The sequence below is a fragment of the Macaca nemestrina genome, chromosome 15, assembly GCF_043159975.1.
Source record: "Macaca nemestrina isolate mMacNem1 chromosome 15, mMacNem.hap1, whole genome shotgun sequence".
In the NCBI taxonomy this organism is placed as follows: Eukaryota; Metazoa; Chordata; class Mammalia; order Primates; family Cercopithecidae; genus Macaca; species Macaca nemestrina.
In genome coordinates, this window is record NC_092139.1 from 111,024,351 (window position 1) to 111,048,655 (window position 24,305).

Consider the following 24,305-nt stretch of genomic DNA (forward strand, 5'->3'; position numbering starts at 1 on the left):
CTGCTCTAAAGCTCACGTATTTTATCAGCAAGCCCGAGCCCACGGGCTCTTACCTGGTCTGTGTATGGAAACATACGGCCGTGATCTTCAGAGCAACACCCACGGCAACACACTGGTACTTGACAGTCAGTAACAGCAGTGTCAAAAGAAAAGCGTTTACTTTTAGGCCAGAGGTCTGGGGACATTCAGTGTGGGGATAAACATTAGCAACCGTTTTCTGTCTGCGTAACTGAGTTCATAACAAGAATCCTGAACTGTAGGAAAAAAGAGGCCAAGCCGACTCAGGCTGTTCCTGTGAAGGGAGAAGGGAAGTGCGTGCCACACTGCAGGAAATTTCTACCACAAGATGGCTTTTGAACTCTCGGTGCTTAAAGAGGCATACTCGGTGCCTGGAGCTGCAGGTGGTGCCAGCTGTGAAGGCATCTCTGCTGAACCTCAGGCCCTGCCTGAGTCTCACCATACGTGGGCCGACAACTGAGAGGGGTCCCAGAACCTTCCCCATTGCTGCTGCCTTCGCTATCAGGCAGGCAGGAGCCCAGGCTCTGGGGCCAGACTGGCAGACCTCCAATCCCCGAAGCCACTGGCAATCTTGCAGTTCCCTAACCTCTCAGTGCCTCAGTTTCTTGATCTGGAAAATGGGGTACTGTAAAGATGCAATGAATGAAAATGCATGGAAAGTGCCTGGTAGCGGGACCTAGCATGCGCAAGCATGCACTGGATGCGGCTCTTGCTATCATCATCATCATCATCATCATCATCATCATCATCATCATCATCACATTATACACAAAGGGACTGATTCCGGACGCCAAGCTTTCCTACTGCTGGCCCCCATCTCTGACTCTGGCTGGGACCACCATCACTCTTGATGCCAAGTCTTGAGCTTTGTGAACAGTGAGCTCGAGTCCCACAAGGAATGCCTGTGGAGGGAGGGCAATGCGGTTTCCTACATGTATTTATACATGTGTTTAAACAAACTCCAAACTTTAACCGGAAGGTGAACTCATGCAGTCCTCGCGGGGAGAACCTCAGGCTGCCCCACGGCCTGTTCCACTGCATAAAACCCCAGCAGAGCAGCTGCACGGCAGGCTCTCTGTGCATGTGGCCTCATTTCTCCCAAACGGGGGCCGTCATCGATAGAGGACCCCTACTGACCGGCCCCCTGCCCAGCCCAACCACAAGGTCCACCAGTCCACACTGACCAATATCTAACAGCACGACCCGAGGGCGCTGTGAGCTCACTGCTGTTCCGATGCTCCTCAATGTCCACACTGAACTGTTCGCCACCCTGCCTTGTTCCCCGTCCCATCCTGGCTCTGCCCATTCCCACCTCCCTGTCTTCCTTCCTCCCTCTGTCCTTTCCAAAGGCCCAAGTTGGCAGTGGGACTCAGAGATGTGGGGACCATAGTCCCTGCCCACAGGGAGCTCCCAAGCTGCAGGGACACAGGCACCATGAGGCAGAAAACCACTTTCTGGAGCTTGTTGCCAGCAACAGCAGGGGGCGGGGGACAGAGGCGGTCACTGGGGCACAGAAGAGGCAGAGTCCAACAGTGTTCCCTGAGGGCTTAGCTCAGAATGGGCTGTCCCGTGGGCAGCGTGCTCTCACTGGGGACTAAGTGTGGAAGCCGTCAGTAGACAGGGCGGGGTGAGGAGCAGGGCCCTGGTGCTCCCTCTGTGTTGTGACTCCTGATTACCTGTGCCCAGCGGGGACACCACTCAGACCTCTGCAGGAAGGATGGGTGGCTGGGCACTCTGGAGGGCAGCCCTGAGGCTGAATAGGTGCAGGACCACCAGCTCGCTAGTTCCTCAAGGACAAAGCTGGCCTCTTGATCCTCTCCCTCCCCCTCCGCTGAATGCGCAGGCTCCCGTGCAGCACCTGGCACATGTCAGCAGAGCCTTGTTCCAAGAGCTCCCGGGTCCTGACTCTGCGGCTGGCTTGCTGTGGGGCCCTGGGCCAGGCCCTGCCCTCTCAGGGCCTCAGTTCCCTCATCTGTCACAAATCACATGAGTAAGAGTCCGTGTTTATTGAAAATGTCTTTTCAATACCTTTTTAACCCTACGAAGCAGGTATTATGACTACCTCCATTTTACAGGTGAGGCACAAAGAAGTTAGGTGACTTGCTCAAGGTCACGAGATGGTCCGTGGAGGAGCTGGGGTTATACAGCCTAGGCCTCTGGGCCTGAAGCCCTGCTGTGAGCCTGGGCTATTTCCTACAACGATGGAGACAATGTGACATTTCCTCTCACTCTGGTGCCTTCCACCAAGGCTGAGGCCAGCCCACAGGAGGCGTCTGATGAGGCTTCAGAGCAGAGCCGAGCAGGACAGTCTCCTGCATGGAGGGCCAGGGGCATCTCAGACCCAAAGCTCCTGGCAGCCAGTGCGGCCCAGTGTCAGAGCTACACCCTCGGAATGGCGATATTTCACCAGGTGGAGGAGGAGACCACGTCATGAAAGTCTCTGCTGCTCAGATGAGGAAACCAAAGCCACAGAATCCCTGGAGCATTTCCCCTCAGCACATGACTGTACAGGAACTCTTAGGACCTCTACTTAGCATGTGATCCCCTTTCCACACCGAACGCTTCCCAGGGGACCATGCCTCGGATCCTAGGGGCTAGTAGAGCACCCGGCACATGAATGAATGAATGAATGAATGAATGAATGAATGAATGAATGAACGAATGAGCAGGTAAATACAAGTGACCTGCGCTCATGTAGCTAGCAGGACTGAGACCTTTCAGAGCCCTTTCTGCTCCCAGCTCGATTCTGGTCAGATTGAAAGAAAGAATTCTACACTGAGAGAAAAGGAGAAAGTTCCTCCAGGAGGCCACATCTTCCTGTGGCATCAATTTGTCACAAGTTAGAGACAAGAAGAGCAGTGTGGGAGAGGGAGAGAGCCTGAAGACGCTGCCTTCTAGATACACCAGGCACAAGGGTGTGATGGGGCAGTGGGCGGGCCCCTGGGGCTGTGGCCAGAGGAGGGATTGTCAGTGCTTATTGGGCTAGGGCTGAGTGGGAGGTAGGGGGTCCTATCATGGGACCAGAACCTGAGCTGGGAAGTGCTGAGTAGAGGGAAACTGGCCAGATCCCAACATCTCTGACTCCCTCCCACCCAGTGTAGGCACAGAGGAGCAGCCTGTGTGTGCCCCCCCAAATCACGCCTGTGTTCTAAAGACCCGAAGAAGCTGCCTGCATCAGTCACTAATCCTAGGACAGGTGCTGCTCTTGATTGACCAGAGCATTTTCCTGCGAATGGGGAAAATTTGAAAGCTAGGCCCATTTTATGGCTGAAAAGGCCCAAAGAGGCAAGAGTAATTGTGCAGAGGCCACATGGAGAGCTGGAGCTGAGAACCCAATCCTCCCAAGCCTAGCCTGGGTTGCAGCCACTCCATGGGCCGGGGTGTGCTCTGGCACCTAGGAAGCGGGGCCACTCAGAAGGGCTGAGCCCTGTGTTTCTCAGCCAGGAGTCTGGACTGACCTGGGCCAACTCCTCTCACGCATCTGGTTCCATCTAATCAAAACCAGCTTGTGTGCTTTTCTCCCTGCTCGGGGGTAGGCCCCAAAGAGCTGGACAGGCATGAGGAAGAGTCAGGTGATAGGAGGAATCTAATTTGCCAAATGGCTCTGGCTCCATCAGCCCTCCCAGGGGCTATGGGAATCAGAGGTCACTTGTGTGCAAAACAAGCTCAGGCTTAGCTCCTCTGACATGCTCTAATTTTGAGCTATAACAATCATTACTGCAGTTGACACTAATGGTGGGAAATTGTCACAACAGACTGAGGCTCAGAGAGGTAGACAACCTGCCCCGTCCCCAGGTCCCTGTCTCCCCCACGGGCATTCACGGGCAGCTGGCCACCGTGCTGTGTGCTGGCTCTGCCCTCTTCAGGATTTCCACACAGCCATGGAAACCCATTGGAATGCTGCAGCTTGTCATTGGAGAGCAATCTGATAAGTTATCTGTTGTTTTTTAGATTGATTTCATTGCCCAGACTAAAAAATCAGGAGAGGCCACACAAAAATCCTAAGGAGAGAAGGCACTTCCTTGACCAACAAGCTGGTTAATGCAGATTGGGACTGAGGCCCCCAAATCCATATTCTGGTTAAACCTGGATTCCTGGCTTCCTTAAAAATCAGGATCTGGCCGCCTGGAGCATCTGGGTGGCGTGACCCACGTGTGCCCAGGGTCCCATCCAACACTAGCCCCTGCACAATTTATGTCATGCCAGCCCCTGGAAGTGTCGGCGTTCCCCCAGATGGCCTCCCCTCTCCCCTGAGCATCACTTCCTACCTCTGCTCAACCAGCTTTCCCACAGCTACCTCTGCCCAAAATCCAAACTCTTGCCACGGCCCACCAGGCCCCATGTTGTCCAGCCCCCACCTTCCCGCCTTGGGCTCCTCCAACTTTGCGCACTCTGCTCCTTCATCCTACCCTTTGTTCTGCTTTTCATGTGCCCATTCCCACCCCAGGGCCTTTGCACATGCCCAGCCTGGAACATTCCCCACAGTCTTCCCATCTCGCTTTCTCATCAGCTCCAGCACCGTCTGCTGTACCACCCGTGTCTTTCCTCTCGTGCCACATCACCTCCCGAGGAGCGAGCCCCATCGCTGGTGTGCCTGGCTCGGATCCTGGCTCTGCCTCTTCCCTAACTTCACTGGGCTTTGGCTTCCTCAGCGTCACAACCCAGCCTCACTGGGCAGTGGCAAAGGTGGAGTGAGCTGGTCTCTGGGCAGCGCTCAGGCCCATGCCTGGCTCAGCACAGGCAGCTCCTGCCGTCACTGCTCCCACATCATCCCCTCCCCAACCCCAGTCCTGTGGGGGACGCTAAGGTTTGTAACCTCCTCAGCGCAGCAGATGCTTACAGGCCAAACCTGTAACTAACAGGCTGTGGCTGCAGGTGTGACATGCCCACTGCACACCCTCCTTTCAACCAGGGGCCTCAGCTCCACTTGGAGCCCTGCTGGGGAGAAAGCCGGAACAGAGCACACATAGCCTGGCTGAAAAGGAGGCTCACACCACCCTGGCCTGGGACTCTACAGCCTGCTCAGAGCAGTCACTCTGTGAACTCCCCTCCCCGGATGAAAGCAGAGGCCCCTCCCTGCACTTGCTCACTCTGTCCCTATAAATCTGCTTCTTATACAACCTGTTGGGCTCAGAGTCCTGGATTATAGGGTTTTCCTCCATCGTGGGCAGCTTGGCCCCACAGCCCACAACTGGGAGGTCTTACAAGGCGCAAAACAAACTCCTGATGCCCGGGAGCCACCTGGGTGGAGTGTGGACAATGTGACAGCAGCAAGTGCCAGGAGCCACGGAGCTCGGGCTTTCTGTTCTTCCGGGGACACCACAGAGCCATGATTAGCAGGCCCGTCCTGTCTTTGAGGCAATGAACACTAAGAATCCTAAGGAGCCTGTTTGAGTATTTCCACTTTATTATCCTGAGTACTTTTTAGATGTTTTTGCTTTCACTTTCTCAGGAACTGTTTTCTAATGGAACTCCAGCCTGGGCTGGCAGAGTTGCACCTCACAGCCTCCTGCCTGCCCACGGGAGGCTGGAACCTCGTCCCAGGGTCCTGCTCTATCTCCAAACTGCCGGGTAACACCACGTCCCCAGTTTGCGGGCGAGGAAGCTGGGGAGCAGTCAGTAGAGCTGCCCATGGGAGGGCTTCTGCGTGGGAGGGGAGGAGCTGGATTTACACAGGGTCTGGCTGGCCTGGAGCCCAGTGCGTGCCCTTTGGTTCCCCATCTCTCAGCGTGAGCCCCTCTCCGAGCCTTCTGCAGGTGCTGTGTCCTAGAGAGGCGCGCCCTTCCCAGGAACGCCCCCGAGGCCCACCAGCCTCCAGCACCTCCTCCTTGTTAAGGGTCAGCAACGGGGGCGTGCTCGAGCTGGGGCAGTCCTGGCCTTCTTCCTTGCATCTATTTCCTTGACAGCTCACGACAGCCAGGCCCTGGGAGCCTTGGCTCCTGCCTCTGCCCTCACAGCACACTCTGCTTTGGCACACAGCCTTGCCTCAAGATGCCTGACCTTGCATTATCTGAAGCAAGAGACGTGCCTCAGGAAATGCTGTTCTCTGCCTGGAAGTCCCTCTCCTCCAAGCACATGTGTCCTGGCTTTCTGGCCAGCTCTGCCGCCACCTCATAGCCCCACTGCCCTGAGCCCAAACTCCAGGATCTGACCACTGATGCCCTAACACCAAGTCCCTTCGCCTGCTGGGCTTGGCTGGCAGCCAGGCTCCACTTCAGCCTGGGTCTGCCACCTAGTGCTCCAGCTGGTGGGGTGTCTTCCTGGGGCCCTCTGCACCTCCCCAGGCTGGCCTGCTACCCTGCCTGGCCTCCAAACAGCAGGCTCCCGACCACAAGGACCCTCTCCTGGCAGAAAACCCAATGAACAGGCAGCAGGGAGTCGCTGGTGCTGCCAGGCTCATGGAGACAGAGAAGTTGGCACACAGCCTGGGTAGCCTCAAGCCCCTTTTGGAGAAGGAGCCCATGGAGAATGGTGCCCCACTCTTCCCGGCCACAGACAGCCCCCAACCCAGAAAGGAAAACAGCTCCTCTGGTCACATGTGCCACTTGCGGCCCCACATATAAACACGAGAAACACCCGCAGCCCTAGTGTAGCAGGCAGAGGGAAGGAGCTGGAAGGAGGCCCGTGCAGAACCAATACCAGACGTGCAAAACAGTCATTCAGACTACCAGCAAAATTCCCTGCCTTGACCTTGAGGGCCCCAGAATTGAGATGTGGAGAACGAGACTCTGGGGGCTGCCCATCCTGGGGGGGGACACGCCTGGTCAGCACAGGCCGTACTCACCATTGGAGCGGTGGATGCAGGTGTGCTGGTTGTCACTAAGGAAGAAGCCACTGTGGCACTGACACTCGTAGCTGCCCATGGCGTTGACGCAGATCTGCTGGCAGCCACCATTATTGTCCTGACACTCGTCCACATCTGTGAGAAGAGGAAGAGAATGGGAACAGAAATCACACCTAAGTTGGAAGCAGGGCACGATGGGCTGGCGGGACAGGGATGCAGTGAATTTCCTCACATGGCCCTGAAGGGAGAGACTCCAGAGAGGGCCTCCCTGGTGCTGTATGATGGTGATACTGTACAGTGGCCTCCACGGCCCTGCACCATGGTGGCACTCTCCAGTGGGCCTCCACCAGCCCTGTATCACAGTGGTACTCTACAGTGGGCCTCCACTGTGCTGTGCTATAGTGGTACAGTGGGACTCCATGGGGATGCACCATGATGGTACTCTACAGTGGGCCTCCGTCACACTGTGCTACAGTGGTATGGTGGCCTCCGTCGGGCTGTGCTACAGTGGTATGGGGGTCTCTGTCACGCTGTGCTGCAGTGGTACGGTGGCCTCCATTGGGCTGTGCTGCAGTGGTACGAGGGCCTCCGTTGGGCTGTGCTGCAGTGGTACGGTGGGTCTCCGTCGGGCTGTGCTGCAGTGGTACGAGGGCCTCCGTTGGGCTGTGCTGCAGTGGTACGGTGGCCTCCATCACGCTGTGCTGCAGTGGTACAAGGGCCTCCGTCGGGCTGTGCTGCAGTGGTACGAGGGCCTCCATTGGGTTGTGCTGCAGTGGTACGGTGGCCTCCGTCGGGCTGTGCTACAGTGGTATGGGGGTCTCTGTCACACTGTGCTGCAGTGGTATGGTGGCCTCCATTGGGCTGTGCTGCAGTGGTACGAGGGCCTCCGTTGGGCTGTGCTGCAGTGGTACGGTGGCCTCCATCACGCTGTGCTGCAGTGGTACGAGGGCCTCCGTCGGGCTGTGCTGCAGTGGTACGGTGGCCTCCGTCGGGCTGTGCTGCAGTGGTACAAGGGCCTCCATCGGGCTGTGCTGCAGTGGTACAGTGGGTCTCCGTCGGGCTGTGCTGCAGTGGTACGAGGGCCTCCATCACGCTGTGCTGCAGTGGTACAGTGGGTCTCTGTCGGGCTGTGCTGCAGTGGTACGGTGGGTCTCCGTCGGGCTGTGCTGCAGTGGTACTAGGGCCTCCGTCGGGCTGTGCTGCAGTGGTACAGTGGGTCTCCATCATGCTGTCCTGCAGTGGTACGGTGGGTCTCCGTCGGGCTGTGCTACAGTGATATGGGGGTCTCCGTCGGGCTGTGCTGCAGTGGTACGAGGGCCTCCATCAAGCTGTGCTGCAGTGGTACGAGGGCCTCCATCAAGCTGTGCTGCAGTGGTATGGTGGGTCTCCGTCGGGCTGTGCTGCAGTGGTACGGTGGCCTCCGTCGGGCTGTGCTACAGTGGTATGGGGGTCTCTGTCATGCTGTGCTGCAGTGGTACGGTGGTCTCCGTCGGGCTGTGCTGCAGTGGTACGGTGGCCTCCATCGGGCTGTGCTACAGTGGTACGGGGGGTCTCTGTCATGCTGTGCTGCAGTGGTACGGTGGTCTCCGTCGGGCTGTGCTGCAGTGGTACGGTGGTCTCCGTCGGGCTGTGCTACAGTGGTACGGTGGTCTCCGTCGGGCTGTGCTGCAGTGGTACGGTGGTCTCCGTCGGGCTGTGCTGCAGTGGTACGGTGGTCTCCGTCGGGCTGTGCTGCAGTGGTACGGTGGTCTCCGTCGGGCTGTGCTGCAGTGGTACGGTGGTCTCCGTCGGGCTGTGCTGCAGTGGTACGGTGGTCTCCGTCGGGCTGTGCTGCAGTGGTACGGTGGGTCTCTGTCATGCTGTGCTGCAGTGGTACGGTGGTCTCCGTTGGGCTGTGCTGCAGTGGTACGGTGGTCTCCGTCGGGCTGTGCTGCAGTGGTACGGTGGTCTCCGTCGGGCTGTGCTGCAGTGGTACGGTGGTCTCCGTCGGGCTGTGCTGCAGTGGTACGGTGGTCTCCATCGGGCTGTGCTACAGTGGTATGGGGGTCTCTGTCATGCTGTGCTGCAGTGGTACGGTGGTCTCCGTCGGGCTGTGCTGCAGTGGTACGGTGGTCTCCGTCGGGCTGTGCTGCAGTGGTACGGTGGGTCTCTGTCGGGCTGTGCTGCAGTGGTACTACAGCCTCTGTCAGGCTGTGCTGCAGTGGTACAGTGGCCTCCGTCAGGCTGTGCTACAGTGGTATGGGGGTCTCTGTCACGCTGTGCTGCAGTGGTACGAGGGCCTCTGTCATGCTGTGCTGCAGTGTTATGGTGGCCTCTGTCGGGCTGTGCTGCAGTGTTATGGTGGCCTCCGTCAGGCTGTGCTGCAGTGGTACGAGGGCCTCTGTCACGCTGTGCTGCAGTGGTACGGGGGCCTCTGTCACACTGTGCTGCAGTGGTACACAGCGGGACTCCATGGTGATGCCACACAGTGGTACTCCCAAGAGTGACTCATGGAAAGAGTTCAATGTCTATGATGCTAGCTCACTCCAACTCAACAGTGCTCTCTGAGTGCCCAGCACCGTTCTAAGCATCTTACCTGTATTAATTCCTTTAATTCTCACAGCAACCCTGTAAGTCAGATCCAGGTACCAGTCCATTTTATAGATGAAGAAACTTAGGTGCGGAGAGGCAAAGTCACTTGTCTAAAGTCCTACATATGGTAAGTGGCAGAGGCAGGATTCAAACCTGGTGGTCCGACCCTGAAATCTCGGCTTGCAGTGACGTCGCCAGACCCCTCCCCTCGCAGGAAGACAGAGCAGCCTGCAGCAGCTGTCCCCAGTACATGGAGCTTTGCCAACTGCACCCCACGAGCCCCTGTCTCCTGACCCTGCTCAGGTTTACCACCAGCAGCACAATACGGTAACAGGCTGGAGCACAGGGCAACACCCCAAGGCTCTGTGCCCTGCAACCGATTTCAAAAGCCCTGAGAATGAGGTTTTTATGAAGAAAAGGCCCTGACCTCCAGCTGCCAAGGCGGCTGCAGAAGGCTGCCAGGTGGTCTCCCCACTCGGGGAGAGACAGACCTCAGGGCCGACACTCGTTTCTGACCAGAGGCCGCTGGCACAAAGGGCGCTATTGGCTGAAAAGAGTCTTTATGGAGTTCTGGTCTTGAAGAGAACAGCATGTTTCAATTACCAGAGTCATAACCCCCCCTCTGTCAGTTTGTTTAATGAAAGAAGGGCTTCTTAAACCTTAATGTTCCATGTCTATATTGTCATTTTAATAGGCAAATATATAAAACCACAAAGGCAGCGTGAGCTACTGGCTGCTTCTAGCCAATCCCCGGCCCCCGACACACACACACACACACACACACACACACACACACACTTGGCGTTGAGCCTTTGATACTCTTGTTTCTAACACAGACATCTTTTACTATTGGAACCAAGAGGATGTGAAAACGTAGAGTCGGTGACCTGCACTGAACTGGGACAGGACTCAGCTGCTGAGTGATGTGAGCTGGGTCCTATTTAGACTCACGGACAACAGACCACTTTACCACCTAAGACACCACGCAGCTGCCTTTGAGGCTGACAGCGAGGCCATTATTCTTTGGCAAGCTCAAATGTCAGCCGTGTGGGCAGCCAGAGGATACAGGCAGAGCTCTGAACTTTAAAAGCCACCAGCGGTTACAGCTAAAATGGGAGAGGTGGCCCTCGCTGAGAGGAGCCAGGTGATCGCAACATGACCCGACAGTCTGCCTGGGGAAGCCTAGCGGGGAGGGAGAGAGACTATTCTCAGCACCTTTCTCCATTCAACAAAGCCTTGCTTAGGACCCCCCGGGGCCCAAGGCCAATGCCACCTTTGCTAGGGGCAGCCCCTAGGTGTGGTGAGTGGTCGCCTCCCTCCCCTCTACACCTCAGCCATGTCTGCCCCTGGGGTCTGTCTCCAGCCTGCACTGGACCATGAAAAGCACCAAGCCAGGCCCCATGTCCCATTCATCCTGTTAACAACACAGCAAACATCCGTGAGCATTGATTATGTGTCAGGAGCAGGCCCACGCGATCCTCACAGCTACCTGTGTGATAGGTCGTGTTACTGACCCCATTTTACAGATGAGGACACGGAGGCTCTGGGAGCTGAAGTAGCTTGAGTACAGTGACCCAGCCCTAGGGTCTAGCTGCAGAACACGTGCCTCTGGCCCCGGGCTAAGCTGGCCGCGTCAGCAAGTGTGCTCAGACTAATGCTGCAAAGAGCTGGCCGCTCCTCACACGAGCTGGAGTCCCTGTCAACTTGGGCACATGCACGTCAGCCCCAGAGGCAGCTTGCTGCGAGGAGCACTGGGAAGGGCCCAGCATTCCTGGGGTTAGTCCCATCTCTGGACCAATAAGACCCTGCAGAGAACTGTGCAGGCATACACTTAACCATGAGACCTGGATGTGGGCAGCTATCCCTGGGACTCAGTCCAGACCCCTCTCGTGTCACAGTTGTTACGTTTCTTCTCATGGTTCTCAGATTCCTTGCTCTGTACCTTGGCTTCCCTAGCTCCACTAAAAGTCCAACTGTAAAGCAAACCAAACAGATACAGACCCTCAAATGCTGAGTTCCCGGTGCAGAAATGCTACCTCATCCCTGTCACAAGTAAGCTCCCTGGTGCCACCCATCTGCAGCCATCTGGCCTGGTCGCTCCTCACCTCACTGAAAGCTTGAAGCAAAGGGCGGTTGACGTAAGGCATCTACAAACCCTCAGTGACCTGGCAGGGCGGCTGGGCCTTGGGACAGGGCTGTTTACTCTGCTAGGGAACAATGACTCGCCAGTGCTGATGAATAATGGGAAACAAATGCAGGGCCATGTAAACATGTCTTGTCCCCACTCCCAAGTGATAAAGCCCTGAGATGAAGCAGACGGGAAGAGGGGGCTGCCCCCTGCACCCTTTTCCCACTGTGGTCCAAACAGGCCTCACCCCTGGCCCCCGAGGAGGGGAGGAAATCACAGCTGCCAAATCTCTTGGATGGCCTGAGGCCATGAGCAGCATCTCTAGGGAAGGGCCTGAGGCCCCACGCACGGCTCTTGTACCCCGTGTCTCCAGCACTCCCAGTGGGCCCCACACTGAGGTCTGAAGAGCGTCCAACCGCAGCAGCTGGGTCTGTGAGATGCCGCCCACGAGCCCAGGACAGACTGGGCTCACCTGGAGGCCCTGGCCAGGTCTGGCAGGGCACTCTGAGAAACAGTCCTTTGGCCCTTTCCAAGGGGTGCTGTGAGCCCAGCACACCCCGCCCCATGGTCCCTCAGCATTCGGCACACTCTGTTATGAGAGGTGCCCTCATGGCGAGAGGGGAACCCATGCCTGGGAGTCAGGCTCCCTGAGTTCTGCCCCTGTCTTGCCCTGTGGCCTGTGGGTGATGTCCAGGCCTCATGCCTGGGAAGGGCTCCCAGAGCTTGAGGGATTGCAGACCATGTTCTCTGGGAAGTGCTCCTGGAATGCCTGTGGTGTGTGCAGCCCTCCTCCTTCTGTGCCCCGTGGAACTGACTGTCAGTGCACGGATGGGTCCTGTGTGGCTGGCCCCGAGTGCGAATCCCACCCCACCCCCAAGCCCGCACACAGATGTGACCATTGAGGCTGGGCGGGGTTGCCAACCTCACTACCGCAGCGACGCCCCTGCTCAGGCGCTATCTTAATAAATCCACACAATAGCTCTACGCCGGGGGCATTATTCTTATTATTCCAGATTCTCAGGCGAGAAAACTGAGGCCTGGAGAGGGGGAGAGATTTTCTCAAAGCTCTAAAAGAGGCAGAAGGAGAACTGGAAGCCCCATGAGTCCAAAGCCCTCCCTCTCCTCCTCTTGAGGAGCCTTCAAGCCCGATGACAGTAGTGAGATGAAGGTACCCAGGTTTTGATGCTTACAAACCTCCCTGGACCCTCCACACCCACCTCTCCAAAACCTGGTGCTCAGCCTCCTCCTCTGTGTAGTCTTTCTGGTGTCCAGCATAATTCACTCCACCCCAGCTTCCAGGCCAGGCCTTCCTTCCTTCACTACTTCCTTCCTCTGCCCTGGACCAGAGAGGGCTTGGCTGTCCTGTCCCTGCCCTGGGGTGAGGACAGATCTGAGTCTCCTTTATATCCTTGCTCCTAGCAGCGGGTCAGGCCAAGAGTGAGTGCCCAAGTGACAGGAGGGTAAATGGGATGGCACAGTTTGTGCTTGCACACACCAGTGCCAGGGAGCGCATTACTGCCAAGGGACCAGTCCCGGGGGGCAGAGTGCTGTCCTCATTCCCACTGGGCATGACGGGGGCTTCAGCTGTGAGTGGGCTCTCGCAGCCTGCTCACTTCTTCAGCCACGCTCTAGGAATCTCCTGCAGCTGCTCTCTGAACACACCCCACCCAGGCGCCTCTGCCCGAGTGTGCATGCCACCTTCCTTCTGGAACCGCCTCCCCTCCTTGTCCAGACTGAAGTTTTTCTTGCCTTCTGAATCTACCTGAAATGTCTCTGTTCATTCACTCACTCCATGGACACCAAGCACCTACTCTGTGCCACACTACCCGTGAGCTGCCAGGGACACCCAGCTCTGGGCCAGAGCACAGAGACGGGAGGCTTCCTGGCAGAGGTGAAGTACGAGCTGCTTTGAGAAGAGCAGAGAGATGTGACCTGAGCCCGGGGATCCTGGAGGAGGCGGAGGTATTCTGAAAGCAAAGGCTTGTGGAAGGGGCAGGGCAGGGCCCAGATGGGGAAGGGCTTGCAGCCTCTAACAGAAGAAGAGTTCTGGAAGCAACCAGGGAAAGGTGGCTGACTGGGTCCTGGATGCTGGGCTAAGAGGAACAGCAGAGCCAGGCTGTGGGCATGGAGAGTGAGCAAGGCTGCTCTGCGGCCTGCACCCTGCCCTGGAGAGACCCCACACAGCGCTCAAAAACTCCAGCCCTGTCCGAGTCCCCACATCAGTCCAACTAGCAGGGGGACAGTCCCTGCAGAAAACATTTGTGCAGCCTGACACGCAGAGTGTCCCAAACCTCTGAGGCCTTGGGCCAGGGCTGAGCCTGGGTGTCGTGAAGCCCCTGAGTGGGCCTGTTTCCAACCCGGGGTCCAGAATCCCAGGGCGGCTCCAGGAGGGGTAGGGGCAGCTCATGGTCCTTCATCTATATTTATGACCACAGCTGAATGTTCCCAGAAGGCACAGAGCTCCTCGGCGCAGCACAGGGACTTAGCTACAAAGCGGAGAGGAGGTCCCCTGGGCTCTGGGGCAGACTCTAGGAGGCTCTTTTCAGGAAATCCTTTCAACTGGTGAGAGACCGAGGAGGTAGAGTGGAGAGCAGGCCCTTGATGCCCAGCTCTGGGAGGAGCCTTTCACGGCTGTCTGGACCGGCCTGGTTGAGGCTGGAAGGCACTGGTCCACAGCCTCCTATGATGTACAACTGTATCTGTGATTGTGCCATCGGAACCGCTGGAGCCCTTCCCTCTTCCGGGACAAGGGTGAAATGGCAGGCAAGGGAGCTGGGAGGAAGAGAAGGTGGAACCTTGGCAGGCCCTGACACAGGGGCCTTCAGCAGGTGGGGCGGGCAGACACCCTCGGAAAAAGATGACTCCAGTGAAGTCTGGGACAAAAGACAGGGATCCTGAAGGTCCTTGAAGGCTGCTCCCTGTGAGCAGTGAGCTCTCATTCCCTCAGCCCGCAGAGCTGGGGGAAGGCAGAGGTGGGAGAGGGGAAGGACCGGGTCAAGAAAGGCTGAGCATTTGGAGCACAAAAGAGGGGCCTCAATGGTCAGGGTCTGGCCCTCACTCCACCCAGCCACCAGGCCTGAGGACCCTGATGTCCTTGAAGCCTGTTTCTTCTGCCGCTCTCCCAAGGGTCTGACCAAGGCTGCTGACTTTTTCCATGCCACTTTGCCCGTCCGTCTCCCTGGCTCCCATGAGACAGCCCCGGCTTGGACCTCAGCTTCCGCTTTGGGGTAGGCTGCACACTTCTCCTGGGTCTCTCAGCCTCCAGCCTCTCCTTCCCAATCCCTTCTCCATGGGCAGTGGCTGCTGTGATGAGTCTGGCTGGAACAGGACATGGCACCTTGGTCCCACGGGGTCTCTGGGATCAGGTCCCATCACCTCACTGTGCACTGCCTGGCATGAGCACAGCTCTGGCGGCAGATGGCCCTCACCTGTGACTCTTGCCCATCTCCACTCGGTCCTCACAGGTGCAGGCCACCTCCAGTCACTGAAGGGTCACGTGTGAGAGGGGACCCACGTGTTGTGATTGACATGGTTGTTTTCCAGCAAGAAGAATTTCCAGAGCTGACATCAGCAGGCCATAGGTTGACCTGCTTCCGAAAGGCCTCTGCAGGCGGACCAGTTTCCCTGGGAGGTGTGCTTTTTGGCTCGGGATGCTGATGTTTGTTTTTATTAATAGCTGGCTGTTTGTTCTACTTTGGACCAAGAGTCCAGGTTCACAGTTATTTATAACAACTAAAAATTACTTCTGGATCCAGCTCTGGCTGCTTTGTGTTTCCCGCAAATGTTTCCCGATTTGAAACAGAGACTCTGTGTGCTGCTTGGACCCCACCCATGTTTTCATGGCTGTCAAGAGCCTACTGTGTGTCAGGCCCTCCACTGGCTCCAGCGTCCCATCTCCCACAGAAGGTCTGGAAACAGAGGCAGAGGTGCCCAGCCCATCTTAGGAAGCGAACTCGACCTCCAGCACTGAGAGCTCCCACCTGGTCCCAGGGGGCTGAGGGCCCCCGGCCGCCGGCTCCTTTCAGAAGGGTGGCTTAGGCAGAAAAGCCTCTTGGCTATCTAGCGGCTCTTGCAAAATTGCATTTGATGAGTTAAGTGTAAATAAATGAGAACCAGATGGATTAGGTTTCGGGTAAAATACACACGGGTCTTAGAGCTTTGGGGCCTGAGTTCTGCCAGATCCAGAGCACTCTCCGAGCTGTCCAGAGCTGCTGGCACAGGCAGGCAGGAGGTGTGCCTGGGGTCTCCTAGGACCTGTCTGCTTCCTGGTGTGGGCATCAGCTGAGGCCTTCCCTGGGGGTCCTGATTCCCCAGCAGGTTGGCCGTGTGCAGAAGACACAGAGCCGACCTCTTGGCCTGGGCCTGAGTCCAAGCTCAGGGTGGGAGATGAGGCGTATGAATGGTAAGGTCAGCTTTCCAGACCAGCAAGCTCACTGCTCATGTCCAAACCCAGCAAGCCAGTCCAGGGGAAGCGGAGGTGGTGAAGCCTGCTGGCCGTTGGGGTCTGCTGACTCTGCCCTCCCCAATCTGAGTCCCGCCTTCCAGCCCAGCTGCTGCCCTGCCGCCCCCTGCTGTGCATCTCTAGGGAAGGACGGGAGTCTGCCGCCCAGTGCAAACCGCTGGCCAGTCCTCACAGGGGTCTGCGTGACGCTGCCCTGGGACCACTGCCCACGGGACCTGGCTCTTGCTCCACAAGTCACACCAGATGGAGTACAAGATTCAGTGAGCCAGCCGGGCGCAGTGGCTCACGCCTGTAATCCCAGCACTTCGGGAGGCTGAGGCGGGCGGATCATGAGGTCAGGAGATCGAGACCATCCTGGCTAACACGGTGAAACCCTGTCTCTACTAAAAATACAAAAAATTAGCCGGGAATGGTGGCGGGCGCCTGTATTCCCAGCTACTCGGGAGGCTGAGGCAAGAGAATGGCGTGAACCCGGGAGGCAGAGCTTGCAGTGAGCTGAGATTGCGCCACTGCACTCCAGCCTGGGTGACAGAGCGAGACTCCGTCTCCCAAAAAAAAAAAAAAAGATTCAGTGAGTCACTCGCTCTGTGACCTTGAGCAGGCCATTTCACCATTTTGGGTCTGGTTTCCTTCTCTATAAAACAGGGATAAAAGTCCCTGAGGTGTCTGGGAGCCAAAGGAGGTGATGGAGGTAAGGTACTCTGCGCAGCGCCTGGCACACACAGACCACCACCAAGTGTGAGCAGGTGCAGCACAAAGCTGCCGCTCATGCCTCAGGGAATCACGGGTACGAACATACTCTGGTGACAGCAAAGTCTCTTCCAAAATGCAAAAGCAACAACAAACCACGTCAGAGGGGAGCACTCAGCCCTGCCTCGGCCTTCTGGTCTCCAAGTGAAGCCGTTCGGCTCCTGACACTGCTCCCTCCTGAATAAGCCTCTGGCACACTTGCCCTTCTCTGGGGACCCCAGCTTACTGGGGCACTCACGGTTGGCCCAGAAGTGGACAGAGCTGTGCATGTGGTCTGCTCGGACGGTGTGGATGGGCCTTTCGATGCTATGTTCGTGAGACCTCTGCTATTTCTCCAATCCCGGTTTCTGGTTGAGATAGAATTCATGGAGCATACGATCTTTAAGCCGACATCTTAGTGACTTTTAGTATATTCACTGTGTTATGTATGTAGCATAACCATCCCTACTAATTCCAGAATGTTTCCATCACACCAGAAAGAGGCCCCATGCCCGTTTTTGGTTAGTCCCAATTCCCACCCCTTCGCCCCTGGAAACCACGTGTCTACTTTCCGTCTATGGGTTTGTCCATTCTGGATATTTCATGTAAAGAAGTCACACAATAGTTGCCTTTGTGTGTCTGGCTTCTTTCACTTAGCATGTTTTCAAGCTTCATCCGTGTCATAGCATGTCTCAGCACCGCGTTCCCTTTTACGGCTGAATAATATTCTATTGCACGGACAGACCACATTTTATTTATCTCTTCGTGAGCTGACGGACATCTGGGTGTGTCGGCTTGGTGGCTGTTATGCACAGTGCTGCTGGAACACTGTGTGTAAGTCGTCGTGGGGGTGTATGCTTTCAGTTCTCTTGGGTGCCTATCTGGGGGTAGTACCGTCACATCATCTGGTAACTCCATGTATGCCTTTTTGAGAAAATGACTGTTTCCCACGGGCGACACCATTTTACATTTCCAAAGTATGAGGTTTCTAATTTCTCCATATCCCATATCCTCACCAACACTTGCTCCTTTCTGTTTTTTTTTTTTTTTTTTAACAGCCATCCTAGTGGGTGTGGCATGGTTTCTCATTATGGTTTTGATTTTCATTTTTCTAACGAATAATGATGTTGAACAGCTTTTCACATGCTCAGTGGCCATTTGTATGGCCCTGGGATACAGTGACACTCAAGACAGACACGGTCCCTATTCTCACGGGCTCTATGCTGTCTGTGGAAAGACAGAAACAATCAGAGAGATTCCAGGTAGGCGGGGCGTCTCCATTTCTTTGGAGACATGTCTATTCAGATCCTTTGCCTATCTTTAAACTGCATTGTCTTGAGTTGTAAGAATTCTTTATATATCCTGGATGCTAAGCCCTTACCTATATGACTGGCAAATACTTTTTTCTATTCTGTGGACACCACCTCCTTTCAAGTAGCCTCAGGCAGTGCTAGGTACTCAGGAGCTCAGTGCTGGTCAGCGGGGCCTGGGCTCCTCTAGGGCTCTGCCCTCGCTCCCACCCCATCTACATTCTGTTTCTGGGAGATTTTGCACTGTCCCTTGGCTGCTTATCTGCCAAGGTTGCCCCCAAACTCCCAGGCCTGCCTGCTCCACCACCCTCCAACTTAGACATCAAGAGCTGACCTGGTGCCTGCACACAGACGCCCCGCAGGCATGACGGACCTCATGCGGCCCATACTGAACTCCCAAGTCCCCCTCCTACAAAAGCAGAATAGAACGAGACAAAGCTCAGTCTGCCCTCAGCCTTCCCCAGCTCAGCAAATGGTCACACAACCCGCAGTCGCTTCAGGCAAAACACCTGGTTGTTATTTTTGATGCCGCTTTCTCCCCACATTGAAGCCCTTAGCAGGCCCAGTCCTTTCAACTCTGCCCGTGAAATTCACCACGAGTACAACACATTCGCTCCCCTCCAGGGCTGCCACGGCTGGTCCAGCCGCCCTCATCTCTGGCCTGGATTATCGAACTCCCTGACTCCACCCTGCCCCTGTCCATCCTTCATCCCTCATGGACCTCATGCCATCCCCCTGCCTGAAAGCCCCCAAAGGTGTCATAAACATGAACTCCCTTTCCCGGCCACCAAGCCCACAGGAACTGCTCTGCCCACGTCCCCCGCCCTGGCCTCCTCCTCGCTCACCCACCTCCAGCCAGGCTGCTGTGTCCTGCTCTCCCTTGACCCTGGCTATCCTGTTCCCATCTCCAGGCCTTGGCATTTGCTCCTCTGCCCGGAATGTTCTTCCCTTGTCTTGGCACGGCTGGCTCCTCCTCCTCCTTCAGACCTCAGGTCACGTGCCACTTTCCCCGAGATGCTCTCTCTGACCACCAAGCTAAAGTGGCAGACGGGCCACTCTGCAACATATCCCTCCCCTGCTTCCTTCAGAGCATGCCCCCACCCACCTGGAATCTTCTTTTTGACTGTTTCTGTCTTCCCACTAGACAACACAGAGCCCCTGAGAACAGGGACCATGTCTGTCTTGAGCATCCCAGTATCCCAGGGTTTTGAACAGTGCGTGGGACACATGAAATATGTCTGCGGACTGGATAACTGAGTGAGCACTTCCAAAAGTGTGTGGGGGGGGAACAGCGCTTCTGGCCTGGACATCCATAGGCCCTGGCTAAAGGCCGTCCCACCAGGGATCAGACGCATAGCCTTTGCTGCCGTATGCTGCAAAGTGTGGCTGCAGAGGGGCTGCCATGAGGCCCTGCAGCCCCAGGACCCACTCAAGGAAGCAGCTCTGGATGGGTGACAGGAACATGCGCTGGCTGGCAGTGGGTCCTGGGTGGGTGGGTGGGTCAGCGACTGACATCAGGAGGTGCCAGAGAAGGCTCTCAGAGAAGGGCTGTGCTCATCTGCCCCCTTGGCCTTGCCCGAGAGTCGGAAGCTTGTGCAGAGATCGCGATGGGAAACCAAGTGGCCTCACAGTCATTGCCAGCCTGTGGCTTTGGTGCTCAGTGCTTGAAGGGACCCGCGTTGGGAGGCCTCAGAAGAGGGGTGCAGCTCAGCCTCTCCTCCTGCTTTGTTGGCACCTTTACTGACACGAGGACCAAAGTCTCCCACTAAAGAAAAGCTGCTTGAGCTGGGTAGAGTTTCAGGAAGTGAATGGAGAGGGAAGGGGTCTGGAGACACAGTGGGATCCCCTACAGGACTACATTTCACTCATTTTGCTAGACCACCTATGGCAAGGCCAGCTCCTCCTTGAACCTCTAGATCACAGGCAGGGCAGGGGCTGGCTGGGGCCCCTGCTCAGGGTCAGGCACTCTCATTACAGTTATCTCAGTTAACCTCAGCCCAGGGCAGTAGCTGTTTTGTAACTGGGAGCTCTAAGCAGTGTGCAGCCTGCCCACAGTCCCCAGCACGTGAGTGACGGAGCCAGGCTGGGAACGGGGTGCTTTCATCCCCTCAGGCCTCTGACAGTGCAGCTGTGAATGTGATCCTGGCTGGACATCTGTAGGAGGCACTGGAGTTTTTAAAAATTTCTTTTGATGGGGATAAGAATGGAGGACTGGAGAGAGGGAAGGAGGAAAACCAAACAAACAAATCATGGAACCAAAGCGAGAAGCTGTAAGGAAAGAAAGAGGAAACGCTCCCACGGGACACTTAATGAAGAGCCTCCGTGCCTACCCGGGCCCAGCTGCATGTGATTACCTCCAGGCCGGTGGATGGGGCAGCAGGGCAAGTCCCTCTCCTGTTGAAAAACAAAACAAAACTCCCCTGAACCAAGGAGGGGCCCCGGAGCTCCCACGACACCCCAGGTACACAGGTCCTCTGGCTGGTTCATCCCGCCAGACTCCAGCCAAGTCAACTGATTGATTCCCAGCATCCATTTCCCAGCCTCAGTTCTGTCGGAATTCTAACCTTCAGGGGCTAATTCTTCCCCATGGAAGTCCGCATTTTCTTCCACCCTCCAAAGCTGTGTGAAATTGCCAGACGGCTGTGCGGCTGCTCCTTCTCTTCCTCTTCCTTGCTAGCACCCTCCATGTGTACACCTGTCCTCACCTATGAGGTCTCCTCGAGCGTGAGGGTCCTCGGCACCTGCCAGGCCTATGGCCACACCCTGAGCCCGGCCACTTGGCCTCCTGCCCCATCCATGCCCTGCATCAGCTCCCCAGCTGGGCCTGCCGCATGTGGGCTTGTTCCTTCCTGCACTCAGCGTTCCTCCCTGTCAGGCCCCGGCTGGGCCTGGCGGCAGCAACCAGGACTACCAAATAGTTTTGTCTCATCAGAGCTGACGCACCGGAGAAAGGCAGACAGCAGGCCACAGAGGGCGGTGGCGGAGGGCTGGGTGTGGGCGCCAGGAAGCTTCACAGAAAAGGGGGCACTCGCTTGGCTTAGGCACTGGCACACTCGCAGGCCTCCCCACGGCCAACCTGTCTCTGAGTTTGTGGCCACATTGTCTGTGGTTCTCCTTCTCTCAAAGACCTAGCATGGCTCTCTATAACTTGACCAATAAAACTGTTTTATTATTTAAGATTCTGAGCCGACAAGGAATTCTGAGAAACAGTGGAAAAGCTGATCAACAACCTTACACTTTAGACACAACCACCGTTAGGAGCATCTGTTTTGTTTCCGTCTTTTTGCACAAGCTGATTTTCTCCTAAATGTAATGAGTCGATCTGTGAGCTGAGCTAAAGCGCCTTCTGTGCTGTGGCTTGGCCCTGCCCCTGCTTCTGACTTGCTGCTTTGTGCAGTCCGCAGTGGGCTCCTCTTCCACGCCCCTGTGCAGTTGTTAATAAACTCCCCTGTGAAGGACGCAGCTGGGCAGCTACGGCCCTTTTCATTTGAGGGATTATTGCCTTCTGAGAGCCCCCCAGAAGTGGGATTCCTGGGTCAACGACTGTGAGCTTTTGCTTCTCATGACTCCCTGCGGATCCCCTGTTAACCTGCATACAACTGACTGACTCTCCTGCCGTACAGCGTCTGCACTTGCGGTGGCCTCATCTGCCACCATCTTTTCTATTGGCCACATCCATCTCCAGCAAACTTCTGTGATTAGTCACATGTATTTGTTCAGTCAGTCACTTGGCAGGGGTGCAAGGCACCACACTTGTGCAAGGGTAAACAGGGAAGAACAGGCCAAGGCCTGCCCTCAGGGAGCTGCCATTCCAGGAAAGAGAGGTGGTAAGGACACTGGCAGACCAGTGTCTACTAACCAGAGTGGGGTCAGAGCCCTGCAGGATAAGAAGAGTGTGCCGTGAGAAGCGGGAACAGGCAGGCTGAACCCAGGTAGCGAGCGTCTCTCTAAGCCACGTGAGGACCAGTGCAGAGAAAGGTGCGTTTTGTGGTGAGATGTGCGGTTGGTCACGTGCGTGTGTGTGTAATCTCCGGGTCTCAGACCCAGAGAGCACATGGTATACGTGGCTCATTTGACAGAGATTGCCTTTTTACCACCACCACCTGCTCTGAACCCACTCTGCTCCTTGGCCGAGCCCTTCCCACCTCCAGGCTCTGCACATGCTGCTCCCCCCTCCTAAAGGTCCTCCCTTCGCCCCATCTCCACCCCCACCAGGGGACCCTCTACTCACTCAGGGTAGGGCGAGTCACCCACCCCTCACCATCCCTTTTCACACCCCTAGTATTCATTACACAAAGGACACCATAGTGGGAGTATTTCTGCACAGGGCCTGGGAGCTCCCTGAGGGCAAGAGTCAGTCTAACTAATCTCAGAGGCCCCTCACCTGCAGATATAGGCACCCGGGGCATGTCCTGACAGAACAGCATTGGGGCATGCTTGCTGTCCCTACCAGATAATCACCCCCGCTGCCCCCACTGTCCCAGGCTTTCATTCCATTCCCACATCTTGGCGACGTGATTCCCCATCAACAGTGAAGAGAGTCCTGCTGGAATATGGAGGAGAAGCGGCACATAAACCTTGATGGGTGACTGCCACCACAGACAGTTCTGTCCACGCCCAGGCGACACTGGACACGGACATCAGGACATGAAAACGCTTCCTCTATTGGAGGGGTGAGAAATGGGGGATGATTTTGTTTTTCTCTGGATTTCTCTGAGTGTTTCTGTATAATTATTGCACGGGTGGCTGATGGATAAGTAAACAGACATTTGCAGCTTGGTGTGATTCTGGCAGGCCTGAGAGTTGTCAGGGAGGGCAAGGGAGCAGAACGCAGAGAGCAGGTCCCTTCGCCTGGGAGGCCAGGGAAGAGGCGCAGGAGGAAGAGCTGAGGTGCCCGGGACAAGTTGGGAGGAGGTTCTCCAGGTAGGGGAATGGTGTGTGCAGAGGCCCAGAGAGCATGAGGTGCATGGGGACAGGCTTAATATTTAGTTTGCTGGGAGCATAAGGAGAGAAGGAAAGGCTGGAGTGTCAGCCATGCCAGCTGCCAGGCCAAAGAAGCCAGACCCCCACAATGGCAACACAGGCCCTGGGGAGGGTCCCACTCGGAAGGGCCTCCACCATGGGTGAGTCCCAAATGACTCCACCGGCGTCTGACCTCCTGGCGGCCAGCAGATGAGCCATGGGAGGTCAAGCCTGTGGGATCCTCTCCCCGTCATTAAAGTAGCACCTGGGAGGTTACTAAAGACCCCAGACCAAGCAGCTGGGCTGCTGCCATGGCTGCCCACTTCCCACAAATAAAGAGTGCCAGCCAGGCACAGGGCATCTCTGCCAGCAGTCTATTTCTAGCTGTATGTGGTTGGGATGAGGTGGGTGACAGGGAGGGGGGCCGGGGCAGCCTGATGCACAGGCCTGGCTAATGGCCACTATAAACAGCTCGAGCCTGTGGGAGGAGGGTCACTGCGGCATCTGCCCTGATGCAGCCAGGCCTAGCAAGTGTCCAGGGTGACCCCAAACGCCACCCAGGGCCCAGGGTGCTCCAAGGTAAGCGAGACTACTGACAGACGAACTAGTGGACTGGGTTGAGATGCCCTCAATTGTTGCTAATGCCCCCAGTTAGGGCCATGGCTCTGTGTCTGGTTTGGGGGCATATGTTTTGCTGGCAGGGTATTTTTAAGGAGCCTTCACAAGACACTTATTTTGTTTTAAATTTTTCAGAGTTCTGACCAAGCCCTTGGCACAGGGACTGCAAACAGGAACAGAGGAAGGCAAGTGTCTGCAGCGAGTGTTTTCTTTGCTGTTTATGGACTCGCTATTCTCTGCTCTGAGACACAGCGGGGTTTCTTCCTCAAGCCACCAAATTGAGACCTACAAAAGTGGGGCTGGCACCAGGCACAATGACAACAGATTTCAGTCCAGCGGAAGGAGGACAGGATCATGAACACACATTCCTACCAAGGGGAAGGTGGCCTCATACGGGGATGCAATCCCTGACCTGAACGTACAAGCACAGGGAGAGTGGGAAGGGGAGAGGAGGTGAAGGGTCCTGAGGCCCACCATGTGCCACCTTCCTTCACATACGCCCCTCACTGTGTTCCCAGAGACCCATCCTGGGAACACCAGCATGCCCCTATCCAGGAAAGAAAACCAAGAACAGAGAGCTAGGAAGGGAGTGGGAGCCGAGGCCAATGTGAGTGATCCCCAAGTCCATGCTCTCCCTGTGTCTACAGCAGAGACCAGAAGGAGCCAGGCATGGAGAAGTGGACTGGGGAGTCACAGGCCATTGCTGGCTGAGGGAGACAGTGA

General features: G+C 56.4%; 1 protein-coding gene across 5 annotated transcripts in view; it reads right to left on the reverse strand.

The window, feature by feature from the left end:
• The window catches only part of LOC105464322 (signal peptide, CUB domain and EGF like domain containing 1), a 148,291-nt gene that overhangs the window by 87,004 nt on the left and 36,982 nt on the right, over nt 1–24,305 (reverse strand). For all 5 annotated transcript variants that reach the window (XM_071080698.1, XM_011712110.2, XM_011712109.2 and 2 more), the window contains one exon: nt 6,803–6,937. In XM_071080698.1, the coding sequence (XP_070936799.1) occupies nt 6,803–6,937 (135 nt within the window). The remainder of the gene's footprint in view (nt 1–6,802; nt 6,938–24,305) is intronic.